The sequence below is a fragment of the Pseudonaja textilis genome, chromosome 1 (genome assembly GCF_049901715.1).
Source record: "Pseudonaja textilis isolate UNSWEBS1 chromosome 1, rPseTex1.2, whole genome shotgun sequence".
Lineage (NCBI taxonomy): Eukaryota > Metazoa > Chordata > Lepidosauria > Squamata > Elapidae > Pseudonaja > Pseudonaja textilis.
In genome coordinates this window covers 208,601,883-208,625,021 of record NC_141990.1, presented here as the reverse complement: position 1 = coordinate 208,625,021, position 23,139 = coordinate 208,601,883, and the positions used below count along the sequence as shown (strand labels likewise).

General features: G+C 37.7%; 1 protein-coding gene across 1 annotated transcript in view; it reads left to right on the top strand.

Moving 5' to 3' along the window:
* The window catches only part of GPR39 (G protein-coupled receptor 39), a 173,887-nt gene that overhangs the window by 324 nt on the left and 150,424 nt on the right, over window positions 1-23,139 (top strand). Inside the window, exon 2 of the mRNA XM_026714641.2 lies at window positions 144-1,010. Within this exon, the coding sequence (XP_026570426.2) occupies window positions 152-1,010 (859 nt within the window). The 5' untranslated portion in view covers window positions 144-151. The remainder of the gene's footprint in view (window positions 1-143; window positions 1,011-23,139) is intronic.

Below are 23,139 nucleotides of genomic sequence, written 5' to 3'. Positions count from 1 at the left end.
TCCTTACGTAGAACAAGGGGGTCTTCAAACCAACCAGTTTAGTTATATTTCAGAGTAAGTATGGAGGGATGTTAACTGTAAGACTGTATGAATGACCTTTGGTGACCTGCTTTTCTCTTCTTCCTTCCTGTTTCCATACTTAGTTTTGCTCATGGAGGCACCAAAAGACAAGGATTGTTGGCACCTCATTGATCACAGCCACGTGAAAGACTTTGAAGTAGATAAATGGGTCAAGATCATCCTTGCCTTCATCTATAGCATTATCTTTGTGGCAGGGATCTTGGGCAACAGCATCACCATCCAGACTTCCAAAATCCTGCAAAAGAAAGGCTACCTGCAAAAAGCAGTGACCGACCACATGATAAGTCTAGCATGTTCGGATCTCTTGGTGATCTTACTGGGGATGCCTGTGGAATTCTACAGCATCATATGGAACCCTTTCTCGACCACAAAAGGAGATCTAACCTGCAAGTTGTACAGCTTCCTCTTCGAGGCTTGCAGCTATGCCACAGTGTTACATGTGGCCACCTTAAGCTTTGAAAGGTACATTGCCATCTGCCACCCCTTTAAGTTCAAAGCTACTTCTGGGACCTACAAAGTGAAGATCCTCATTGCCTTTGTTTGGATTACATCGGTGCTGGTGGCCCTACCCCTTCTCTTTGCAATGGGGGCAGAGCACCCCTTGGTAGACATCCCAGGCCATCAAGGGTTGGTTCTCTGTGAAAAATCCAAGTCCCAACGTCTGCCTGAATTAAGTTTAAATGTGACAATATGTACCAATTTATCATCCAAATGGAGAGTCTTCCAGTTTAGTATTTTCACTGCCTTTATTGTGTACATCATAGTATTGGTATCTGTAACATTTATGTGCCGGAATATGATTAAAGTCTTGATGGTCTACAAGCAAGGAACAGTGGAAGTAAAAAGAAGCGAAAAGCAATCCCAATTTCTAAGAAAAACCGAAAGTCCAGAGAGCCGAGGATCCAAGAAACAGACTCTTATCTTCCTAGGTAAGTTCATAATGGAATTACCATACATTGTTGTTGGAGAGAAGATGGGAGGAGGAAGGTGTGTTGGATGTGTTGGCTGGCTGGAATTTTTTGGTAAAAAGAATGAAAGTCAGGAGACAAATACATACATACATACATACATACATACATACATACATACATACATACATAAAATGTTGCTGGTGCATTGTGGCATTGTGCATTCATTGCTTGAGACTTTCAAGAAGAGAGTGGACCGCCATTTGTCAGAAATGGTGTAGGGTCTCTTGCTTGGATGGGGAGTTGGACTAGATGACCTACAAGGTCCCTTCCAACTCTGTTAATCTGTAATCTGTAATCTGATGGGTGAGGGATAGTGAACAGTAAGAAATCGCCTGAAATGGAAACTTCATGGCAGAATTGAAGTAGGCATTATCTCTTTTCATATTTACTATTTACTATTTATTATGGAAATATTCCTGCTCAGTAGAAAGCAAGTGACACAAAAATTATATGGAGCCTCTGTGGTGCAAGCATCATGAATGTGGTATTTAAGAAGAATGGTTTTATTTCAAGTTGCAATTCCTTTTTCTTTATGCGCAGAATCCAATGCCTGAGTTTTTCATAGCATCTCCACTTTGTATCCTAGGACATTTTTCCATCATTATTTAAAGAAAGTTCACTATTTTTAGAGAGTTGTACAATTGTTGCAACCTCCAGGTGGTCTCATTGGGTATGGATTGGAAGTTTGCATCAGTTAAGTGGGTCTTTAGGCGAGGATGGAGTTCCTAAAATTCAAATTGCTTTCACAGTCATGTTGCTTGATGACATTGAATTTGTTCCCCTTAGACAAATAAAATGAAGTTTGATGACCTTACAGCATTTTATAAGCAACAAGAAAGGAAGGATGGAATGGGGGTCTAAAATAGGAAGTATCATAAATATATTGATCCGTGTACATTTGAAATTCTCTGAAAAAAAAACAACCCAGGCAATTATTTGAAATTCCTATCTTTGCAATACAGACCTTGTCATAAATAAAATATATCTGAATTTGGCAGGATTTACATGTAGGAAAGAAGGTTAAGGCTTACTGACATGGGCTACAATCTTGAGCACCAACGTTGGAAAAAGACAGTTAATAACAATGCTAACAATCTATAAGATTATTTGTATAATCTTAGGTTTTGCAAAAACCTAGGTTTTGCATTTGGGACCGTATGTCCCATCCACTTCTACCATAAGCCATTTCTACCATATATGGGTGGCTATATAAATGTGATTAATCAATTGATCCAGATTTTCACAAAACTGGCCCCAAGATGTATATTTAACCTTCCCGCTTTATTTCACTGGCCATGCTTATTTGTCTTTAACATAACCCTATCATGTAAATCTTTCTTGGTACATGCTGAATTTCTCTCACCTGGATATACATTGAGGGCCTAACATCAGGGCTACCATACCTGGACTGAAAGATCTACAATAATACTTGGATATCAACTTTATGGTTATCTGGTGATCATCCACCTATTTCCAGTTCTGGTAATCATAGCCAGGTGTTCACATGAAGACGCCAGTTTTGCAGACTCTAAAACCTCCTTGGGATTATTCATCTTTGCAGGATTTATATATGAATAGTTACGTTACTTTTGAACTGTTACACTTGTTCAGATCTCTCTGTGAGTGTGTCAGGATATATAGTTACATGCTTGGTAGAAGCTATGCATTTGCCCAAAACTCTTAGGTGGATATTATAAATATAGCATGCAATTGAAGGTATTGGATTAGAGATACTGGTAGTTAAAAAGATAACTATTCTTTCTTCACTTTCTTTCAAATTTACACTTGTTTCAGTAAAAGCCTTGATAATTGTTATATTGCTTTCATGTGTCTTCTGAATTTGTTCTGCACTGTATTTATTAAATGACTGACAATTACATCGGATTCTGTTTTTTTCTTTCCACGTTTTCTTACTCTAAACCAGGGGTTGCCAACCTTTTGGACCTCAGGGATCACCAAACTCGTAATTTCAAATCCCCCGGACCACTAAGATGAATATTGACTGATGGTGGCTTGCTGACATTGGTTACAGGACTGGCCCTTTGGTCATCCCAGAGCAGCTGCTCCTCCACCGGGGTGCACTGGCCTGCCATGGACTGGAGGAACTGCTCCGAGATGACCAAAGGGCCAGGCCTGTGACTACTGCAGCTCTGGAATATGGGACCAACTTTCCCACCAATGTCAGCAAGCCACCCCGGGGCGGATTTCCCTCCCCCGCCATTGGTCTTACCTTCCAGTTCCAGCTCATGTGGCTCTACTCAAGGCTTGTGTTTGGCTGAAGGATGGGGGCCAGTGGGTAGATGGGCCATGTGGGCGGCACAATCTTGTGTTCCCGCACAGCCTGGATTAATTGCTTTGGGAGGAGTGCTTTGGGGGGGGGACATTTCTCTGCGGACCACCAAAATTTTCTCGTAGCCCACCAGTGGTCCCCAGCCCATTGGTTGGTGACCACTGCTCTAAACCTTATTAAGTTATCATCTCCCCATTCTGAGAAACATGCCAGGTTGTCATTCATTGAGCATCAGCATTTTATTTTAGTTTCTTGACTTTTCATCATGTTCTATCTGAATGGCTGCCATTTCTTGTTTATGCTGGCTTGCCTCCTACAATTATCTTCTTTTATTAAACTACCATGTGAGTGTGCACATCTCCAAGCCAGTTATTTTTTGGGGATGGGGGGTGAAGAGTAGGATAAATGAAAATACATTAGCAACTATTGAGTATTCTTTCTTTCTTTATTCTTTCTTTATTGGTCAAGTGTGATTGGACACACAAGGAATTTGTCTTGGTGCATATGCTCTCAGTGTACATAAAAGAAAAGATACATTCATCAAGAATCATAAGGTACAACACTTAATAATAGGCATAGGGTACAATAAGCAATCAAATCATACTAGGAAACAGTCAGTATAAATCATAAGGATACAAGCAACAAATTACAGTCATACTGTCACAAGTGGGAGAGAATGGGTGATAAGGAGTGATGAGAAGATTAATAGTAATGCAGACTTTGTAACTAGTTGGACAATGTTGAGGGAATTATTTGTTCAGCAGAGTGATGCATTCAGGAAAAAACTGTCCTTGTGTCTAGTTGTTCTGGTGTGCAGTGCTCTATATCGTCGTTTTGAGGGAAGGAGTTGAAACAGTTTATGTCCAGGATGTGAGGGGTCTGTAAATATTTTCATAGCCCTCTTTTTTTACTCGTGCAGTATACAGGTCCTCAATGGAAGGCAGGTTGATAGTATCTAAGGAGATTAGCAATTATACCTTATGCTTTCCTAACAGTTTGTGCTATTACTATGATCTGCAACCAATGAAACCTCAACTGTTTAACTGACTACAAAACGAATGCAGTGAATATTGCAAATTCCCTTCCCTTCCCTTCATTTTGGGGAAAAAGAAATAAGAAAAGGTGATCATACTGTTACAATTCTGACCAGATGCTGAAAATAAATAAAGCAAATAGGCTGTCATGTTGTTTATTGCTGGTTTATGGTTGCACTAAAAAGAATTGTGTGAAAATTAATATCCCATTTTCAGTTATGGAGAGTACTTTTCCTGTATTGTTTTAGTAATCCCTATAATGTGTGGATTATAGTTCTCAGAATTTACAGTTAGGAGACCAAATGAACACCGAAGACTGCTGAACTAGCTTACATATTTGTACTTCATGGTGGGGCAATGTTGACTCACAGGTAACCACAGAATTCATAGTTAATGAGAGTTTTGGATTCAGGCTCTAGACATTTTATTCAAAGACTCTTTAGTTTAATTCTTTACAGTATCTTTCACCGCTATCTGTTTCAGTATCTCAGGAGATCAGTTTGAAGAATCAATGGTATAACATTGCTTTTGCTCTTTTAACAAATAACAAACATGTTGACATACTTTTGTTATGGATTTTCATTCCATATGTGGCATACTTAATGTGCTCTCAGTATAGAGTTCCATCAGCTGATGTCATTTCATTACACTCTACACTGCTGTATATTAAGCAACATGTTTGTTTCATCATTTTGTGACTTGAGATTTTCTCTTTTGTTGACATGCTTCAGTCAATGTGACTAGTGATTTTATAACGTGCTTCTGAAGTTCATCAATGTATTTTCCTAGGATTTAGGTAAATGTGTGAACTCAAGTATCAACTGTTTGTGGGGGTGAAGTGGCCATTAGCTGTTTTTCTATTGGGGCGGGCTTTCTCCTATCTGACCTCACTTATCTGTACCCTAAGACGTCTACCTAGTGGCACAGATAGTTTCACTTTTGTTCCCTAAAAACAAATAGTCAGCACTATCGCAAACAAATAGTATGCTATATCCTGGGGGGAGATTACATTTTGCTTGTGTGCCATCAAGTTCGTGTCCGCTTTTAACAACCACAAGGGACCACAATCTCCAGAATGCTTTTTCTTCCACCTGGCCCTTCAGGTCGTTCAACCCAGAAGTCTCCAAACTTGGCAACTTTAAGACTTGTGGACTTCAATTCCCAGAATTCCTCAGCAAGCTGGCTGAGGAATTCTGGGAGTTGAAGTCCACAAGTCTTAAAGTTGCCAAGTTTGGGGACCCCTGGTTCAACAGTATGCCCATCCACCTTGCTGCTGGTTGCCCTTTTCTCTTTCCTTCTATCTTTCCCAACAAAGGCAAGTTTTTCAAGAGAGTTGAGTCTTCACAATATGTATCCAAAATATGATAATTGTGTTGGGTCATTTGTGCCTCAAGTGAGGAGTCTAGACTGAATTCCCTATTTGTTTGTTTTCTTGGCTATCCATGGTATCTTCCGATTCCTGTCACCAAAATATTATTCGTATTTCAACTTGTACCATAATATTTGTAGTATTGAGTAATTGTGATCACAGAGCGTCTGTGGAGATTCTCAGTCATCCAGGTCATAGTTGTCCAAAAGGTGCTTTTTCAAGAGGCAACTGCACTTTCTGGCTTTCCTTTGAAGACATTTTGCTTCTCATCCAAGAAGCTTCTTCGGCTCTCTTTCAGAAGCTTCTTCCAGAGCTGAAGAAACTTCTTGGATGAAAAGCAAAACATCTTCAAAGAAAATGCAGAAAATCCAGTTGCCTCTTGAAAAAGCACCTTTGGGACTATGATCAGAGAGAAAATTAAGTATTCACTGTTAGGAAAATACATTATTTTTTTGTAAAAAGCTGCCCTGTTGCCTGCAATGGTTTACACGTTGTATATTTAGCATGAATAATGCTTCCTCAGACCTATGAATATGCCATATCCCCTTTGTTGCATCACCTTTCTCTCGTTGATGACCATCAATAGAACATTTTTAAAAAGGGAATCACTACAGATATTGCTTTCTTTCTTATCTGCAGGTAGGTTTGCATTGCTACCTAAAATATGTCTTTGTATATATGTGTATATACATAATGGAATGAAGTGATAAAGAGTTTAGAATACATTTCCTTGGTGGCTTCTGAGATGCATTTCTGATGACTCTTTAAAATGTCTCACTAATTAACTTTGGTTAAAAAATAGATTAATGAACAGGAGATAGAAACCATGGCTTGTATCCATGAGAATAGCAGATTTGAAGTTGTGGCTTTCATAAGAATTATGCTTTGGAGTGCTTTTAACCCAGATTAAATGAACAGATATATTGTTTACAAATTGTTGAATTTAAATATTTTGATAACAATATCTCTGTCTGAATTTCATTTAACAGATGGATCAAATTAAAATAAATATTTGCTTGTTCCAAATGTATCTTGCATTTAGCATGAATTGTAAATGACAAACCCAGAGCAAGATGTCTTGAGGAGTCTAACAGTCATAAAAACAATTTATAGAGTCTTCCTCCCAAGTAGTTAAAAGTAATAACTTCTATGAAGCAGAAATTAAATTCATAAATCTACTACTCAAGTGAAAGCATATGAGGTTTTAGTGTTACATTTGGGTTTTTGAAAAATAATAACTGAAAACATGTTAGAGAGGGAATGGCAGAGAAATGTTTTGTGTGTGCTATTTAGACCCTAGTATTGAATTTCAGGATGGAAACAGAAAAGTAAGATAAAATAATAAGCCTATGAAATAATAGCTCAAAAAATAACCCAGTAGTGAAGAATGTAATATTTGTTTCTAAATATGAGCTGTAATATAGATGCAAGATTAATATTTTGCAGAGTCGCTGAGAAATGTATTTTTCCAGTGGTGGTTATTGCACTAACGGTGATACAACCTCTACTCTGGATTTTCCAAAAGCAATTTTATAAAGTCAGTTTAAGTATTCATAGAATGACCAAGTGATACAAGCCATTGTCTTATGGGCAATTCTTTGCTCTCCCCCCCGCCCCTTTCTTCAATTTGTCTGTCCACCAAGATTCCTCCCTTTCCATTTTAGTATACATTGACTTAGTTATTAAGATTAATCTGGCCTCCAACTTTCCATGGGCTGATTTATTTATATTTACACACAAAATAATGTAAAATAACCCCCCTTCTTAAAAAATACTGACAGCCCTTTGAAACATGCAGCTGTATATTTGATGCAATACAAACCATTCACCTATGACAATTCATCTTTATCTGCAAAGGAAAAAAGTAGAAACTCATTGAAATCTAGCTAATAATTTGGATGACACTCCTATCCAAGCTGTTTTCTTGGGGGAAAAAATCACCATGGTTTGCTGTTGCTTTTTTCCAAGATGTTTTCAATATCCCAAACTTAGTTGACAGTATTAAGATTTCTGGTAGTGTCTCATACAACTAGTAACTTTTTCAACCTTGCTTAGCTCTATGAGATCAGCCAAGGCACTGTCATCTAAAGTAAGCTTTGAAAAGGGATATAAAGCTGACCTTTGGAATAGGGAAGAAATGAACAAGCAATTAAGGGGCGACTTTCAGGAAATATTACTCAGTCCTGGAGAAAGAGAAAAGCTTGAGAAGGAATCTCAAGACAACTCTGCCTTGATTTGATTCAGTACTAGAGGAATCAGAAAGAAAGACAATTTTTCAAAGTTCTGTGATTCTATCTTGGTACAATAAAGAACGTTTTTGACTGCACCAGCCTCCAACAACTGACAACTTTACTCTTTGTTACACTGAAAAATGATTTGATTTTTAAGCTTTCATTGCTATTCTTGCACTAGTGAATTCTCTCTTTCGTTTCTCTAGTAGCTCTGAGCTGAAGAGCACTGAAAACCAAGAGGCCTCGTTCCTAGCAGAGAGAATGAGCAGAGGGCTAAATCTCGCAGGACTTCAGTAGCAAACTGGTTCTAAACGGTCAATAGAGGCATGTTTATTTTGCCCCCTGCCTTTGTTCAACTCTATGCTTCTGGAAAAGTCATCGAAGGGGAGAAATTGCTTGTAGGAAATAGATGTGGAGTTCTGACCATTGCTGGTGGGTTTTTGTTTTGTTTTTTTAAAAAAAATCCCTTTCAGCTTTTAAAACAGAAAGAAAATGTATATTTGACTGAATATACTGGATTTCTGAAAATGAGCAAGCAAAAGGCCATACACAGCATGAGCAGTAATAAGGAAGACACAAGGGTGTTAGTGAAAGTGTTGGACTTGGACTAGGAGATCCAAATTCAAGTCTCCTCCAACAACCTGAGCTCCCTTCATGATTTTGAGCAGCTTACTTTTCTCCGACAGATTTACTTTATAGGTTGTTGTGGAAAGGAGAGGCAAGCCAACAGATGCTAAAGAAAGGGCTATGAAAGCAATAAATATATAACAAGGGATTCACATATCATTTTTAGAAATTCTAGCTCTGAATGGGAAAAAAATTAACTAATAGAACAGCACCACAGAAAGCGTGATCAATTTCTGGCATCATAAATTACAACCTAGCTCACTGTTGACTCAACTGATCCTCATCTCCACCATTATCTCCTTCCCCCCAAGGTCTATGTGAGTTTTATTCCTATTAATTATGATTATAATTGACTTTTAATTGAAAAGTATGGCTTTTTATTTTATAGACTAAAACATTATTATGGAACTGTTGACTGGTTGAGAAATGGATTTGGCTTGGCAATAGAAAATAGTGAGTAGGTAATTTTGGCATTTGGCACTGAATTTAATTTAATCCATAAGATTAGAGAACCAAGACTTATTGTCTTTCAAAGTAAAATAGGTAGGAGCATGAAGATGACCTTTGCTTCTAAAACTCTTTCCTTCTATGAGAGAGAAGCAAAAAAAAAAATGTGCCCGATTTCTTCTTCTTTTTAAAGTGGTTGACTGTTTCTCATCAGTATGGTTTTTTAAAATGTGATTGTTTATTTAATAGGGTATAAAATATTTTTATTATGTGAATTTTACATTACATTTGTATTTATAGGTTGGTGCAGAATTAAAAGAGAGGAATTCAACATTTGCATTTAAATACTTTTTGATAGATAAATGGTCCACACATCAAAATGTATTTCCTGCATTCAGATAATTTTAAAAAGGTGTTTTCTTTAAGGAAAATTAAAAACTCTCCAGTTGTGCCTGAGTTTGAAAACTATGTTTGTTTTTAAGATATTGTTAAATAGTGTTATAGCTTGATTTTAAAACATATTGTTTTTTTTAAAAAACATTTCCTTATGGTCTGTAATTGAATTTCCAACTAGAGTGGGGAGGGAGAGTGTTGTGATTTGCCAGCAGTCTGTGCAGATGGCAGCAGAATCGGACAGTGGGGAAGAAAGGGGATCAGTCCAGGAGTCTGGAAAGGACTCGGACAAGGGTCCTGTGTCCGATGCAGAGATGGGGCCAGGACCATCTGGGAGTGGAGTGCTGACTCTGGAGCCTTCGGACTCTGGCAGCAGTGAGGCAGAGGACCCAGGGGAGCCTGTTCCCAGTGTGTGTGTGTGCAGAGCTGCTAGAAGGTGAAAGTAGCTGAAACAAAAGGGGCAACTCAGGAGTAAGGCTGGGAGATGATTGCCCCTCTCATAAGGTATAAAGGACAGGCAAAGATGATGATACCTTTGGAGGAAGCAAAGTCGTTCATTCGGTTCAGATTCACTCTTGAAGGTCTTTGTACTTTGGTTGGTTTCTTTTCTAGTTCATTTGACACTTCTGTTATTGGCAGCACTTCATAAGAAAGAAAGGTAGGTGCTTATCTCGAGGGACTGTTTGAAATTCATTACTGGCTGGGAGTGAAAATAATTCCCAGCGTTGCAATAAAACAAGACTTGTTTTTAAAATAAGCGTGCACGTAATTATGGGCTCTGAAGCCTTGGTCAGAACAGAGGAAATGTGAAGGTGGGGTTGAGCTTAGACTCCTTGCACAGCTGGAAAATGAACAGATTTTATTTCCCACAGAATCCCTGAATTCCTTATCTGGCTCTTTCCAAGAGAATGCAATCAGTCTGGCCAGACTCTTGTTAATAGGCATGCAGCAATAAAGAAGCAACTTTGATCAGCTCAGGATGTGGCCCTGGTTCCTTGTGTCTGACATAGTCTTTGAGATGTTGAAAACAATATGAGAATGTTTCAAAAGCTGTGCATAGAAAATATATATCATACTGCTGAAGTAATTTCTGTGTTTTCACAGTAGTCTTAGTCAGTACTTAGTCAGTACAGACAGAAAAAGCCTGCCCTATGTGACTAAGCAGTTTCCTCTTAATCTAATTCAGGGGTGTCCAACCTTGGCAACTTTAAGACTTGTGGACTTCAACTCCCAGAATTCCTCAGCCAGCTTTGCTAAATTAAGCTTCACTGGCTGAGGAATTCTGGGAGTTGAAGTCCACAAGTCTTAAAGTTGCCAAGGTTGGACACCCCTGGTCTAATTAATGTTACAGCTAACAGAGTCTAGAACTCACTTGCTATCGATGAAGGTCAGACTTTCATGTAGTTCAATATTTGTATGGATTTACTATGTTAAAGATCCAGGGAGTCCTGTCATGATCAACAAATGCTTTCATTTCAGTTTTTTTTAGGTCAGTTCTTCATCTGTATCGATAGCGCAACTCTCCAATCTTGCTCAGTCATTAAAGTACAAAGGTATAAGGGAAACATAATTCTTTCACTCCTCTCCAAAAGCTTTATTTAGAATTAGCATAAAATCCCTGTCTGACATCTTCACACTAATCTGACATACTTAGCAAAGGAGGGAGGCTTCAAAAGAAAAGGTAATAAATGCTGAAACTGGCAGGCATTGAGATAGTTTATATCCGACAACTTTCACTTCGGGTGAAACTTCCATTTTATGAAGAATATGGAAGCAGAAGGCCAAGGCTACATTTGCAGGGGGAAATCGGTTCAAATGGAACCAGGGGTATTTAACCTTTCCTATACGCTGATGTTCTCCTGGCCAATTTTAAAAATTGCTTTTACCCCAGCCAAGTTCTAGATGGAAAAGGCTAGTTCCAGGAGGCAAGAGACAAAAGCTTTTAAAGGTATCATTTTTTAAAAAAATATTGTGTTTGTCTGAAAAGTTGGAAAGGTTCTGAGATCAGGAGGTTATACGTTATTTTTGCACTTTTTATCGGGAAATATAAATACCTGTCCTGTTATGAACATAAGGATAGGACCAAACATGGAGAAATTTTGAAGGCATGGACTTTGTCAGTGGGCTAGGCAATGTTCACAAAAAAGTAAATCACTATTTTTGGCAGACATTAAATACTTCTTAATAATCTGCTTCATAGGTTAATGAAAACATTAGCTCTAACAGATGTATGTGATAAATAGCCTGGTATTTGCAGTCACAGTGAGTGAGAGAGGGAAAAAGGAAACCCTCATTTGTTGCTAAATAAAGCTTTGCACTTCTGAAGTGTATATTAATCTTTGCAGTGGGCTGCTTTGAAGACATTTTGCATGGCTGACCTATGGAGTCCATTGTTGTAAAATATGAATTAGCAGCTTATGTTGGCTCTTTTTTTTACTTCCTACATCTTAGATAAAAAGAAGGAAAGCCCAGCGTCTGAAGCTGAGCACCTAATTTTTTCACAATCAATTTAGTGTTGGCAGATTAATGTGTAGCTCAAAATAAGGGTGCCATGCACAGAAAGAAATAGCCTTTCAAAAGATCACAGAGGAAATATATTTTCTGAGGCACCTGGCAAATGGATTTGCAGTAGGACAGATTACTTCAAGTACTCTGCTAAAAATATGTGCTTGACATCTACGGATGACTCCGGTGCAGTAAAATTTGACAATAGTGTGACTTTTGCTACAAGAAAATTAGATGTTTCTTCGTAGGCAGCAAATGGTCTGCGTTTGGATTGTTGTTAGATGAGTTTTTCTTCTTTTACTGAAAAAGATACAGCTTGGGGATATGATGAAATTGAAAGAACAACTTGATTGATTGATTTTAAGGGGGAAAAAATAGCTACAGTTCAAGTTATTTATTTAAGTTCCCTGAACTTCAATTGCATTTCTTCTTAGACTTGGTTGATAATACCACAGATGTATAGATTAGTAGTTTGGAATTGCTTTCATTGGGTACCCTACAGATGTTACCATATAAAAGATTAATAGATTGGGTATCCAATGATATTCAATAGTCAATAATATCTCGTTGTGCCTATCAAAATCATGCCATAGTGGGTGAATTTTTGGCACTGAATGTTAGGTTCCACTGCCCTTTAAGTGTGATCTGTTTGTCTTTGAAATCATGTCTCACGTTTTATTTTTGGAGTGAGAAGTGGAATATTTTAAGCTAACCTAAAATGGATGACTTTTAGAAAAAGAAGTATCAATTTAAATCCCAGATTGGATGGCTTTAGAGGTAAACTAAGCCTTCTTATGTAAAAGAGATAAGACTAACTAGCTTTCTGGTTGGACAGAAGGGGAAGTACATTTTTGACAATATTCCCTGCCCACTGCACTGACTGACACCTCTGAAAATCTCCTCCACGAAAGAGTTGATGCTGAGAGGGAGAAACTACAGAAGGGGGCAAAATCAGTGAAAAAGACTTTCCTTCCATCTTCCAATTAATCCTTCTGCTCATTGCTCATAAAAATAGAATTCAGCTAGTCATTCTGGGTGCCCCCAAAATGTCATGTTTCAATTTAAGAAACATCTTTAATTTTGAGGAAAACACTGGAGGCTATTTATTTCTTGATAAATAACTTCTGTTGTTATAACCCAACAGCCAACTAATCTGATCTTATAAAGTCCACACCCTCCCTTTGTTAAATAGATTGCCATTTCCAGCCTCTAAAGAAACTGTTATAAATCCCAGAATGTGACTTTAGTTGAGAAAGAGTTCTCCTCAAAATGTAGAGAGTTTGGCTAGAAACCCTTTGGTATATGAATTTAGAGCTATACAAAGACTGATTCTGATTCCAGAAACACCTTTATTTATTTTATTTATTTGATTTGTCAATCGCTTACAAGATAATAGGTATAAGTAATATACATAGTTATGAATACATGAAATGGGTACATATAAGAAAAATAAAAGAAAAAATAGGACAGGGACAGTAGGCACGTTGGTGCGCTTATGCACGCCCCCTACAGACCTCTTAGGAAAGGGATGAGGTCAATAGTAGACAGTCTAAAGTTTGGGGAAGAAACTACAGTGTCAGGTAGAGTATTCCAGACATTGACCACTCTGTTGCTGAAGTCGCATTTCCTGCAATCATATTTGGTGTGGTTAACCTTGAGTTTGTATCTATTGTTTGCTCTTGTGTTGTTATGGTTGAAGCTGAAGTATTCATTGACAGGTAAGTCATTGCAATGTATCATTTTATATACCATATTTAGATCAGACCGAAGACGGCGTAATTCAAAGTTTTCTAGGTCTAGAATTTCAAGTCTGGTGGCATAAGGTATTCTACAACAAGTAGAGGAGTGGAGAACTCTTCTTGTGAAATATTTCTTGACTTTTTCAACTGTGTTAATATCAGATGCGTAATGTGGGTTCCAGACTGATGAGCTGTATTCGAGTATTGGTCTAGCAAATGTTTTGTATGCTCTAGTTAGTAGTGTGATATTACCAGGGAAAAAGCTATGCAGGATTAAGTAAACAACTCTTAGTGCCTTTTTGGCTATGTAGTTACAGTGGGCTCTAGCACTTAGATCATTAGAGATGAGTACTCCAAGATCCTTGACAGAGTTTGGATCATCAACAAGGTCTTGACTATTCAGCTTGTATTTTATTTTCTGATTTTTTTTTTTGCCAATATGTAAGACAGAGCATTTATTTGTTGAGATTTGAAGTTGCCATTTGTTTGACCATTCTGATACATGGTCAAGATCTTTTTGAGGGGTACCAGTCTTGTCTGTGGTATTGAACAGCTTTACATCATCAACGAAGAGAACGCAGTTGCTCTTAATATGATCACAGAGGTCATTTATGTAATGTATGAAGAGATTGGTCCTAGAACACTGCCTTTGGGGACACCATTATTGACAGGTATAGAATTTGCTAGGACACTCCCAATTTTAACCATTTGTTGTCTGTTTGACAGGAATGTTTCTATCCAGTTATGCAATTGTCCAGAGATACCATAAGATTTTAGTTTTAGGAGTAGTTTGTTGTGTACCACTAAATCAAAGGCTTTACAGAAGTCTATGTAGATTGCGTCTATTGTTTTGCCCTGATCGAGTTGTGTAGTCCATATGTTTTTTCAGTGTAGGAGTTGCAGATTACAGGATAGTTTTTTTCTGAAACCAAATTGTTTATTGGAAAGTAGGTTGTTTGTCTCTAAGTGGAGGATAATGGATTGGTTAATAATTGATTACATGACTTTACAGGTGATGCAGCATAAAGAGATTAGTCTGTAATTTTCAGCTAGGCTGGGGTCTCACTTTTTGAAGATTCTGAAAACTCTCGTGTTGAGCTTTTACTCATGATGCAATTTATTAGCAAATGGCTCTCATAGTATGCTTCAAAACTGTAAGTTTTAGAAAGATGTATGAAGTTTTTCAGAAAGAGATGAAAAAGCTTTGAAAATAGCTGCAGAGATTTAAGAAATTTAACAAGTTAAAGGAGCTATTTCTTGGGAAAAAGAGCTGAAATCTGCCAAGAGCAATTGATTCAAATTCAGAGACAAGCATGTTGTAAAATACAATTAATTTTGAACTTTCCCTATGAAAAAGACAAGGGATCTCTTGTAGTTGCCATAGAGATATGTTTACAAAAGTTGTTCCAACAGGGCCATACAAATCTGTTGGGTGGTCCTTGCTTAGTAGAAGCAAGACTTAGATCAGGCATGTCAAACTCACAGCCTGTGGGCCAGATGTGTCACACACTGGCCACGCCCACCCCTGGTTTTGTGAAGGGGGGAAAGTGGCAATACGTCACATGATGGCAATGTGATGCCATGAGTTTGACACTCCTTAAATCCTTTTATAAGCCAACTCCTGCAATAATCGTATAGAGGATTTTTGGGTCTCAGAGATTTGAATGGCATATGGATTGTGGTTGGGAACCTACAGCAATCTATTAAATATAATGTAATTAACCCAAGAATCAAATAGAAGTGTCTATCAGTCTCTTTTTTCCATTCTTCTACTGTAGTTAAGAACTATTTTCAGAACTTGGTAGGGAGAAAAAGTGCTAAGTTTGTGGTCTAGTTATGTTTCCACCTGGATTCCTTACAGAAAGATTTTTCTTTGTTCTTTTAATTTTAGCCACATTTTCTCTTTTTTTGTTGTTATTTATTTTCTTTCACTTTTATACTTAAATTTTATAGCCATTTTCTATGAATCATGATTTTAGGATGAGGATTTAATTTTCCTTTTTTTAAAAAAAAATTTAAACAATGTGAAAAGTGTTATCTTCTTAAATGGCATTTTAATGGGAAGATACAATGAAATTTGTAGGGAAATAATTAATGAAATTCCGGAAGCTGTTGTAAGAAAGAGAATTCATCAGAATCTGAATGTAATATGTGAAATATGTATATTTTGTACAGTACTTTGCTTGTAATAGCAGGGCTTCATTGCTAAATAATTTGCATTACTTCTGAGAATCCAGTTTTCAAGGTGGAAGATTCTCAATTTTCAGAAGAGTTAGCGAACAAGATTTTCATTAAGGCCTCGAGAGAGACTACTCATAGCTAACCAAATCTGATTATCCTTGGTGATACAATCAACATTTCTAAATGGAAGGGTATTTTGGGTAGCCTGACCTTGGAGATATATTAATATTATGTTAAATATAAAGCAGATTGCTCATAAAAAGAATACATTATTGTACTATTAAATAACATAAACCACAGCTTGATCTTCTGAGTTTTGTTTAGATTATCCTGGAAAAATCCAGAATGACATATTACTGCTGCCGCTGCTGTGAATTGTCCAAAGTAGGCTGGGTTTAGTATATAGGTAGCCCACAATGTACAATTCATCCACTCAATGTACACTATTAAAGGTTACAACAGTGCTGAAAAAAGAAATTTACAACCTGCCCTTGCATTTATAACCTTTGCAGCATTCCCACAATCACTTGATCAAAATTTAGGCATTTGACAATTCGCAAGCATTTATGATGGCTGCAGCAAGCCAGAGTTGTATGATCACCATCAGCAGTCTTCCCAGCCAGTTTCCCACAAGCAGAGACCATAGAGAAAATCAGATTTGCTTAAGGACTGAATTTTTCATCGAATATCTGCAGTGATTTGTTTAATAACCATGAGGAAAAGGGTGCACAATTGGGTGTGACTCACTTAACAAACTGCCTTGCTTAGCAACAGAAATCTTAGTCCCCACTGTGGTTGTAACCTGTAGTTTAGTGAAATGCTTTTCAATAGTCTTTCAATGGGACACAGCATGAGGTTCGTAAACTTTCTTTAAACCCAGGTGCTGAAACTGTTGAAATTACTGATTAAGCTTAATTTGAACGAAGGTGAGGGAGATAGTGGTAGATTACTTTGCTCTGGTTTTCTCTCCTGAACATTTCCTCTAGGAATTCTGGGCCCGAATGCAAAACTAAGTTGCATTTCCCAGTTGTCCTGTCTTTTTTCTGTTAGAAGTGGAAAGCCGCAATTATTATTTTTCTAGATGACATCAAAACCATTTTTTTAATACAAAAGGTTTAATTTTGTGAGAAGTGGTTAATTGGAATGGGAAACAATGGGAAAACAGATAGTAGCTTTAATATTCAAAGGTGAAAGCTTTAATAAAGCAACTGTGAAGTTGCCATAAAAATGGGTCTTATCTATTTAGAGTTAGAGCGAGATAAGCAAATCACTAACTCTGAGAACAATAATGAGGAAAGATTTCAGTTGTATTCCTTTTAGACTAACCTCTTGTTTTTGAAAGAGAATCAAAGGGTTTTAGGGTATGATCTAAACTCTGGGGTGCAAATTGGTTTATGGAGCAATGTTGCATTGTTACTTGAAGCTCTTTAGGTTTGGGCTTAATAATGCAGTAATAACTTACAAAATTTCAATGGCTTAGGACAATCAAATGCTTTGGTTAATTCACTTTTATCGGTAACCTCAGTAAACAAGCAGTACATCATGATATAATTTAAGCAACCAGTACCATTGTTGGTTTGTACAGATCATAATGAAACACAGAGCCTGATCATACATACACATTACTCAGAAATTGTAATTAGATCTGATTTTTAATTTAAAATCTGCCATTTTCTCTAGGGCAGGCTTGGCTCTCTGATGAGGGAGTTAGCATTTCGGCCAATTTTATTCTCTTTTCAACTGATTTGCTTAACTCTCAGTAGAGTGGAAACTCTTTAGCATCCAATATCTGATGCCAGGATTTTTTTAAAATTTTTAAATACTTTTTTAATATCTAAAACCAGTTAAAGCTAAGACATCTTAGGTTGCGCTGCTTTCTTTCTAGCCTAAATTTTGTAGAGTCACAGCAAGTATTCTTTTTCAATGTGATTTCCCAATCTCTCTCTTTTTTTAACTGCGGATACTAGTGACTATGAGAATTTTTGTATTCAAAGCATGTTCTTTACTTCTCAGCTACAATCCCTGTCTTCTAATTTAGTAGCTCTTTTGCTGCCACGGCATCCTGCCTTTCTTTCACTCTAGAATACATGGCTATATAGATCAGATTTTTACTTAAGTCTCCAATCCAAACACAGACTAGATTTCAGGAAAGCTACCTTCACTAAGCATTGAGATCTCTCCCCTAAATTCAAAGAGTGCCTCAATAATTCATTTCCGGTTCATTCTCATATGAACAGGCAGATAAGTGAAGAGGTATTTAAGCCACTTTCAGAATAACAGAGTTGGAACAGACCTTGGAAGCTTTCTAGTCCAATCTTCTGTTCAAGTAGGAGACCCTATTTCAGATAAGTGAGATTGTAATATGGAAGCAAGTGGAGTCCTAAAGAAAAGCCAGCTTTGTCCAGTGGTGAAGGCACCAGAACAGAAACCAAAGACTGTGAGTTCTAGGCCCACCTTAGGCATGAAAATCAGCCAGGTGACTTTGGGCCAGTTACTCTGTTTCAGCTCAACTCACCTCACAGGATTGTTGTTTGTGGAGAAAATAAGAGGAGGAAGGAGTATTAGGTATATTCACCACCTTGAATTATTTCTCCATCTATAAAAATAAATAATTTCCTTATGTCCTAACAGAAATGTTGGACAGAACTTTTCAGAAATCGTGGACACTGTTGTTGGTTTACATCTGAAATACTTTATAGAGACATATAAGCAATAATTGTTTAACACACACAAAGGAGAAACACACAAAGCATTGTATTATTTCCTTAAGAGAGATGGGGATAAGGACAGTTTTGCCTACATCCCAGCTGGAGATGCATAATAGGTAAATGGAGTTCTTAGGATAAGATAAGAGGCATAGAGTAAGAGGCTGCTCTGAAATAAGGCTCTTTGGTATATATAAGCTCAATCAACACATTAAAGACACTTTTTTCTTCTTCTGCCTCTAGTCCCTTTCTTCAGCAGAGATGTTCATTCCATATTTCATAGAATGGTACGTGAAGAAGATGGGATAGCTGGAACAATTCTGAAGCTCACACCTGCCCTCGCCCCTCTCTTTATCCTATGTGGTTCAGCATTTATCTGAACTTTTAGAAGATCCTAATTTAGGAGCATGTATAAAAGAAAGAGAAGACTTGTACGACCAGCAGAAAGTTGAATGGACTTCATTATGGTGGTAATGGATGTACCAGTACAAGGCTTAAAGGGCCAGTCTGGGAACACATCAAATTGCAAAGGTCTACCTATATGGTTGCTTAGAGTCAACATGACTTGATGGCACATCATCAATAATCAATGCATGAGAGAGCAATTTATAACAAATTATGATTAATTTAAAAAAACAGATACCTTATAGATTGAAATTACTTGTTTCAAAGTTAATTGTAACTAATTATCAAATGTAATATTTGGTCCATAGTTAGAATTCTCTGAAAATGAAATTGAATGCTTCTGAAATCCTAATTTATGCAGAAAAGTAAGGAGATAATGTGGGGATTTTAGCTACTAGTGCCATTATACTATATAAAGGGAGGTGCATTGCAAAACTTAAACTTGAAATTTTCAAAAATCTATCTTAATTTTCCAGGTCATGGTTGTCCCAAAGGTACTTTTTCAAGAGGCAACTGGACTTACTTGTTTTTCTTTGAAGATGTTTTACTTCTTATCCAAGAAGTTTCTTCAGCTCTAACGGGATGGTGGGGAATGGAAGGATTTATACTCCTTGCAGTCAGCTGGTCATTTGCATTCTTTTAGGGAGTTGTTGAGGCAATTTGGAGGTTTATCTGTATCTTCAGGGTCACCTGAGTAGTGCAAGTGGGCGTGGGGCCTTCTTAGAAGTGCTGAAAGGACTCTGTTGTAGACTGAAGATAGATGGTCATATCCCTCCTGTCTTTTGAGAGAGGGCTGTTCAATTTTGACATGGGTGGCCTCTTTGACCCCTCTTTCAAACCAGTGATCCTCTCTGTCCAAAATGTGGACTTTTGCTGTCTTCAAAAGAGTGGCCTTTGTCTTTTAAATGCAAATGGACTGCTGAATCTAGTCCTGATGGGTTTGTTCTCCTATGTTGTGCCATGTGTTTATGAAGTGATTGTTTCGTTTCCCCAATGTAAAGATCTGCACATGGCTCACTGCATTTTATGGCATATACCATGTTCCTCAGTATATGTCTGGGTGTTTTATCTTTGGGGTAGACAAGCTTCTGCCTTAGTGTATTCTTGGGTTTAAAGTGTGCACATATGTTGTGTTGGCTGAAGATCCTCCTGAGCTTTTCAGGATATTGCAGGATATTCCAACATTACACTAATCTTACTAATGGAAGAAATGCAACCTAAGACGTGGTTTGCACTTTACTCACTTGCCCAGATAAAAAAGCAAAAGATAAGCAGAGGTGTTTTATTTGCTGTGACTGGATGGGTGGAGAAAAGAAACAGAGAGAAGGAAAACAATGATAAATGCACTTGTACAATGTATTGTTGCAGTAAATAATGAAATAATATCTTTGACTTTATCTATGACTTGGAACACTCAAATTGAACGGTGTAAGCAAATGAACAGTTGGACTCCCTAGCTATACTTCCCTTTAATGACCAGGCTTTGCCTGGAATTCTTCGATAGTCTCTCTGCGATTTGTAATTATTTTCTGCATGCTTTAATGAAGAAGTAACAACCCTTTAAATGTTTAAGTAGCCTTTGACCTCCAAAAGTTTAGCTTGATATTTGGCTGCTTTGGGTATTACTTTGCTATCCCCAGTTGAGGCAAAAGAGTCTAATTATACTGTGAAGAAAAACTCTCTTCTATGCTCTGAGAAGCCAATTAAAAATGACAGTATCTACAACAGTTTGTAAACAGCTAGTTAAGTGTTAGGCAGAAAAATCACAATGCATTTTGCTCTCTTTCTGCTCTCAGATTGCAAGTATCCTAAAGGGCCTACAGAACACCATTTTCTATAAATGGTATCTACCCAATGTACTGCAATCCCTGATGGTTAATATGTTATATCTGAACCCGAAATTATTAAGTTGGGTTCATTTTCGGTCCAGGTGATATTTGGATGCTGGGTATTTAGCTCTTTTTGCTGAAATGATCCTAAAAATTCCACGATTGCTAATTCTGAATACTCATGTTAGACCTCTTTATTGTACAGAAGGCAGAAAGAAATCTTAAGCATCTCTTTTTGCCCCTCAAGGGTTTGTAGTAAAGATTATTCCTATACTATAGGCAAAATGAAAACTATATGAGGGGGAGGATCCTTGAGAGAAGATTGATAACATAAAGAGGGCTATTGACTTTGGATAAATGTGAAGAAAGGCAACATATACACATAATAAAACAACAACACCTGTTTGATTCCAGGAAGGAAGGGCAGATGAAGATCCACCTAGATTTGAGAGTAATACAGGTAGTTCTCGAGTTGCAACCATAATGGAGCTTGCACATTACAGTTGCAAGTTCGAATGGTTGTAAAACAGTTGTATGATTTTTTTTTTTTTACAATGGTCATTCAGTGAACAGAGTATTCATTAAGTGACTGTGGCAGTCATAAGTATGGACCCATTGTTCATTATGGGCATAATTTTGCTGAAGTGCTGATTTTCATGATACCATCATATAATGCAGTCACATGACCGAGGGAGGCTGCAAACGGCCATATAGGCACCCATGTTGCTGACTACCGAAAGTGCAACCTCCTGATGCAAAGGGAACACCATCAGAACTTCGGCTCTCAATCGTAAGTCCCTTTTTCAGGTAAGTCATAATCAGTTATAAGTTGATGACTACCTGTAATGGGTTATCCCTCAAATTATTTAATGTAGTCATTGCGATTGAGGGATTATATAATAATTTGCATTACTTTTATAGTGCTTTTTTGCATCCTCTATTTGGGGTATATAATCTTTATCTTGGAGACTTTGGAGCTCCTTGGTCTTTGTATTGGCTGGGAGCCCAATAAATTCTGTATGTCTATGCATGGTAATAAAACAGGTTGATTGCATTCTATTCTATTGATCGCATTCGCTGAGTTATATTTTCTGCACATCTGTAGCAGAGATGGTATTCAGCACGTTCTAACCAGTTCTGGAAAACCAGTAGCGGAAATTTTGAGTAATTTAGGGAACCGGCAAATACCACCTCTGACTGGCCCTGCCCCCATCTATTCTCTGCCTCCTGAATCCCAGCTGATTGGCTGGGTCTTCTTTTGTTGCCCTCCACAGGAGAATGGAGCTGGAAAGCAGGTTAGTGGGGTGGGGAGGGAATGGGGATTTTGTAGTAGCCTTCCCCCTGGAGTGGGGTGAGACTGGAGATTTTACTGTATCCTTCCCCTGCCATACCCACAGAACCTGTAGTAAAATAAAATTGAATCCCACCACTGATCTGTAGTAGTGTAATATTCAGCTGTTTCCCATGTTGTGCTATGCTATGGCTTAGTAAAAAAAAACCCTGCTTGGGCTCCCACAAAACCAATTAAGCCAAATAAATAGTGATTTATTAACCTAGGTTCTCATAAGGTAATAAACTAAAACCCAACCAAACCAATCAAGTAAGCATGAAGTGTTTTAAAAATCATCCCCCAGTAAGCAAAGATGAGCTTTGAAGGCCAGAAAGAATCCTGGAAGGTAGAAATTGATATAAGAGTCGTGGTGACACAGTGGTTAAAATGCAGTATATTGCAGGCTAACTCTGCCCATAGCCAAGAGTTCGATCCTGACTTGTTCAAAGTTGACTCAGCCTTCCATCAGTCTGAGCTGGTTAAAATGAGAGCCCAGGTCGTTGGAGGCAAAGTGCTGACTCTATAAACTGCTTCGAGAGAGCTGTCAAGCACTGTGAAGCAGTATATACGTCTAAGTGATATTGCTAGTGCTATAAAAGAGAGAAGCTAGTTGGTTGACAAAGAGTCATCTTGCTTTGAAAAAAATCCATCCTCCGGTTTTGTATGAGAATGACTGCTAAAGGAAGTTATCTCTGGACACCTGCATAATTGGATAGAAGCATTCCTGTCAAACAGACAACAAATGGTCAAAATTGGGAGTGTCGTATCAAATTCTGTATCTGTCAATAGTGGTGTCCCCCAAGGCAGTGTTCTACATCCAACTCTCTTCATACTCTACATAAATGACCTCTGTGATCATAGTAAGAGCAACTGCGTTCTCTTCACTGACAATGTAAAGCTATTCAACACCACTGACAATACTGCTACCCTTCAAAAGGACCTCAACTATGTATCAGAATGGTCAAACAAATGGCAACTTCAAATCTCAACAAATAAATGCTG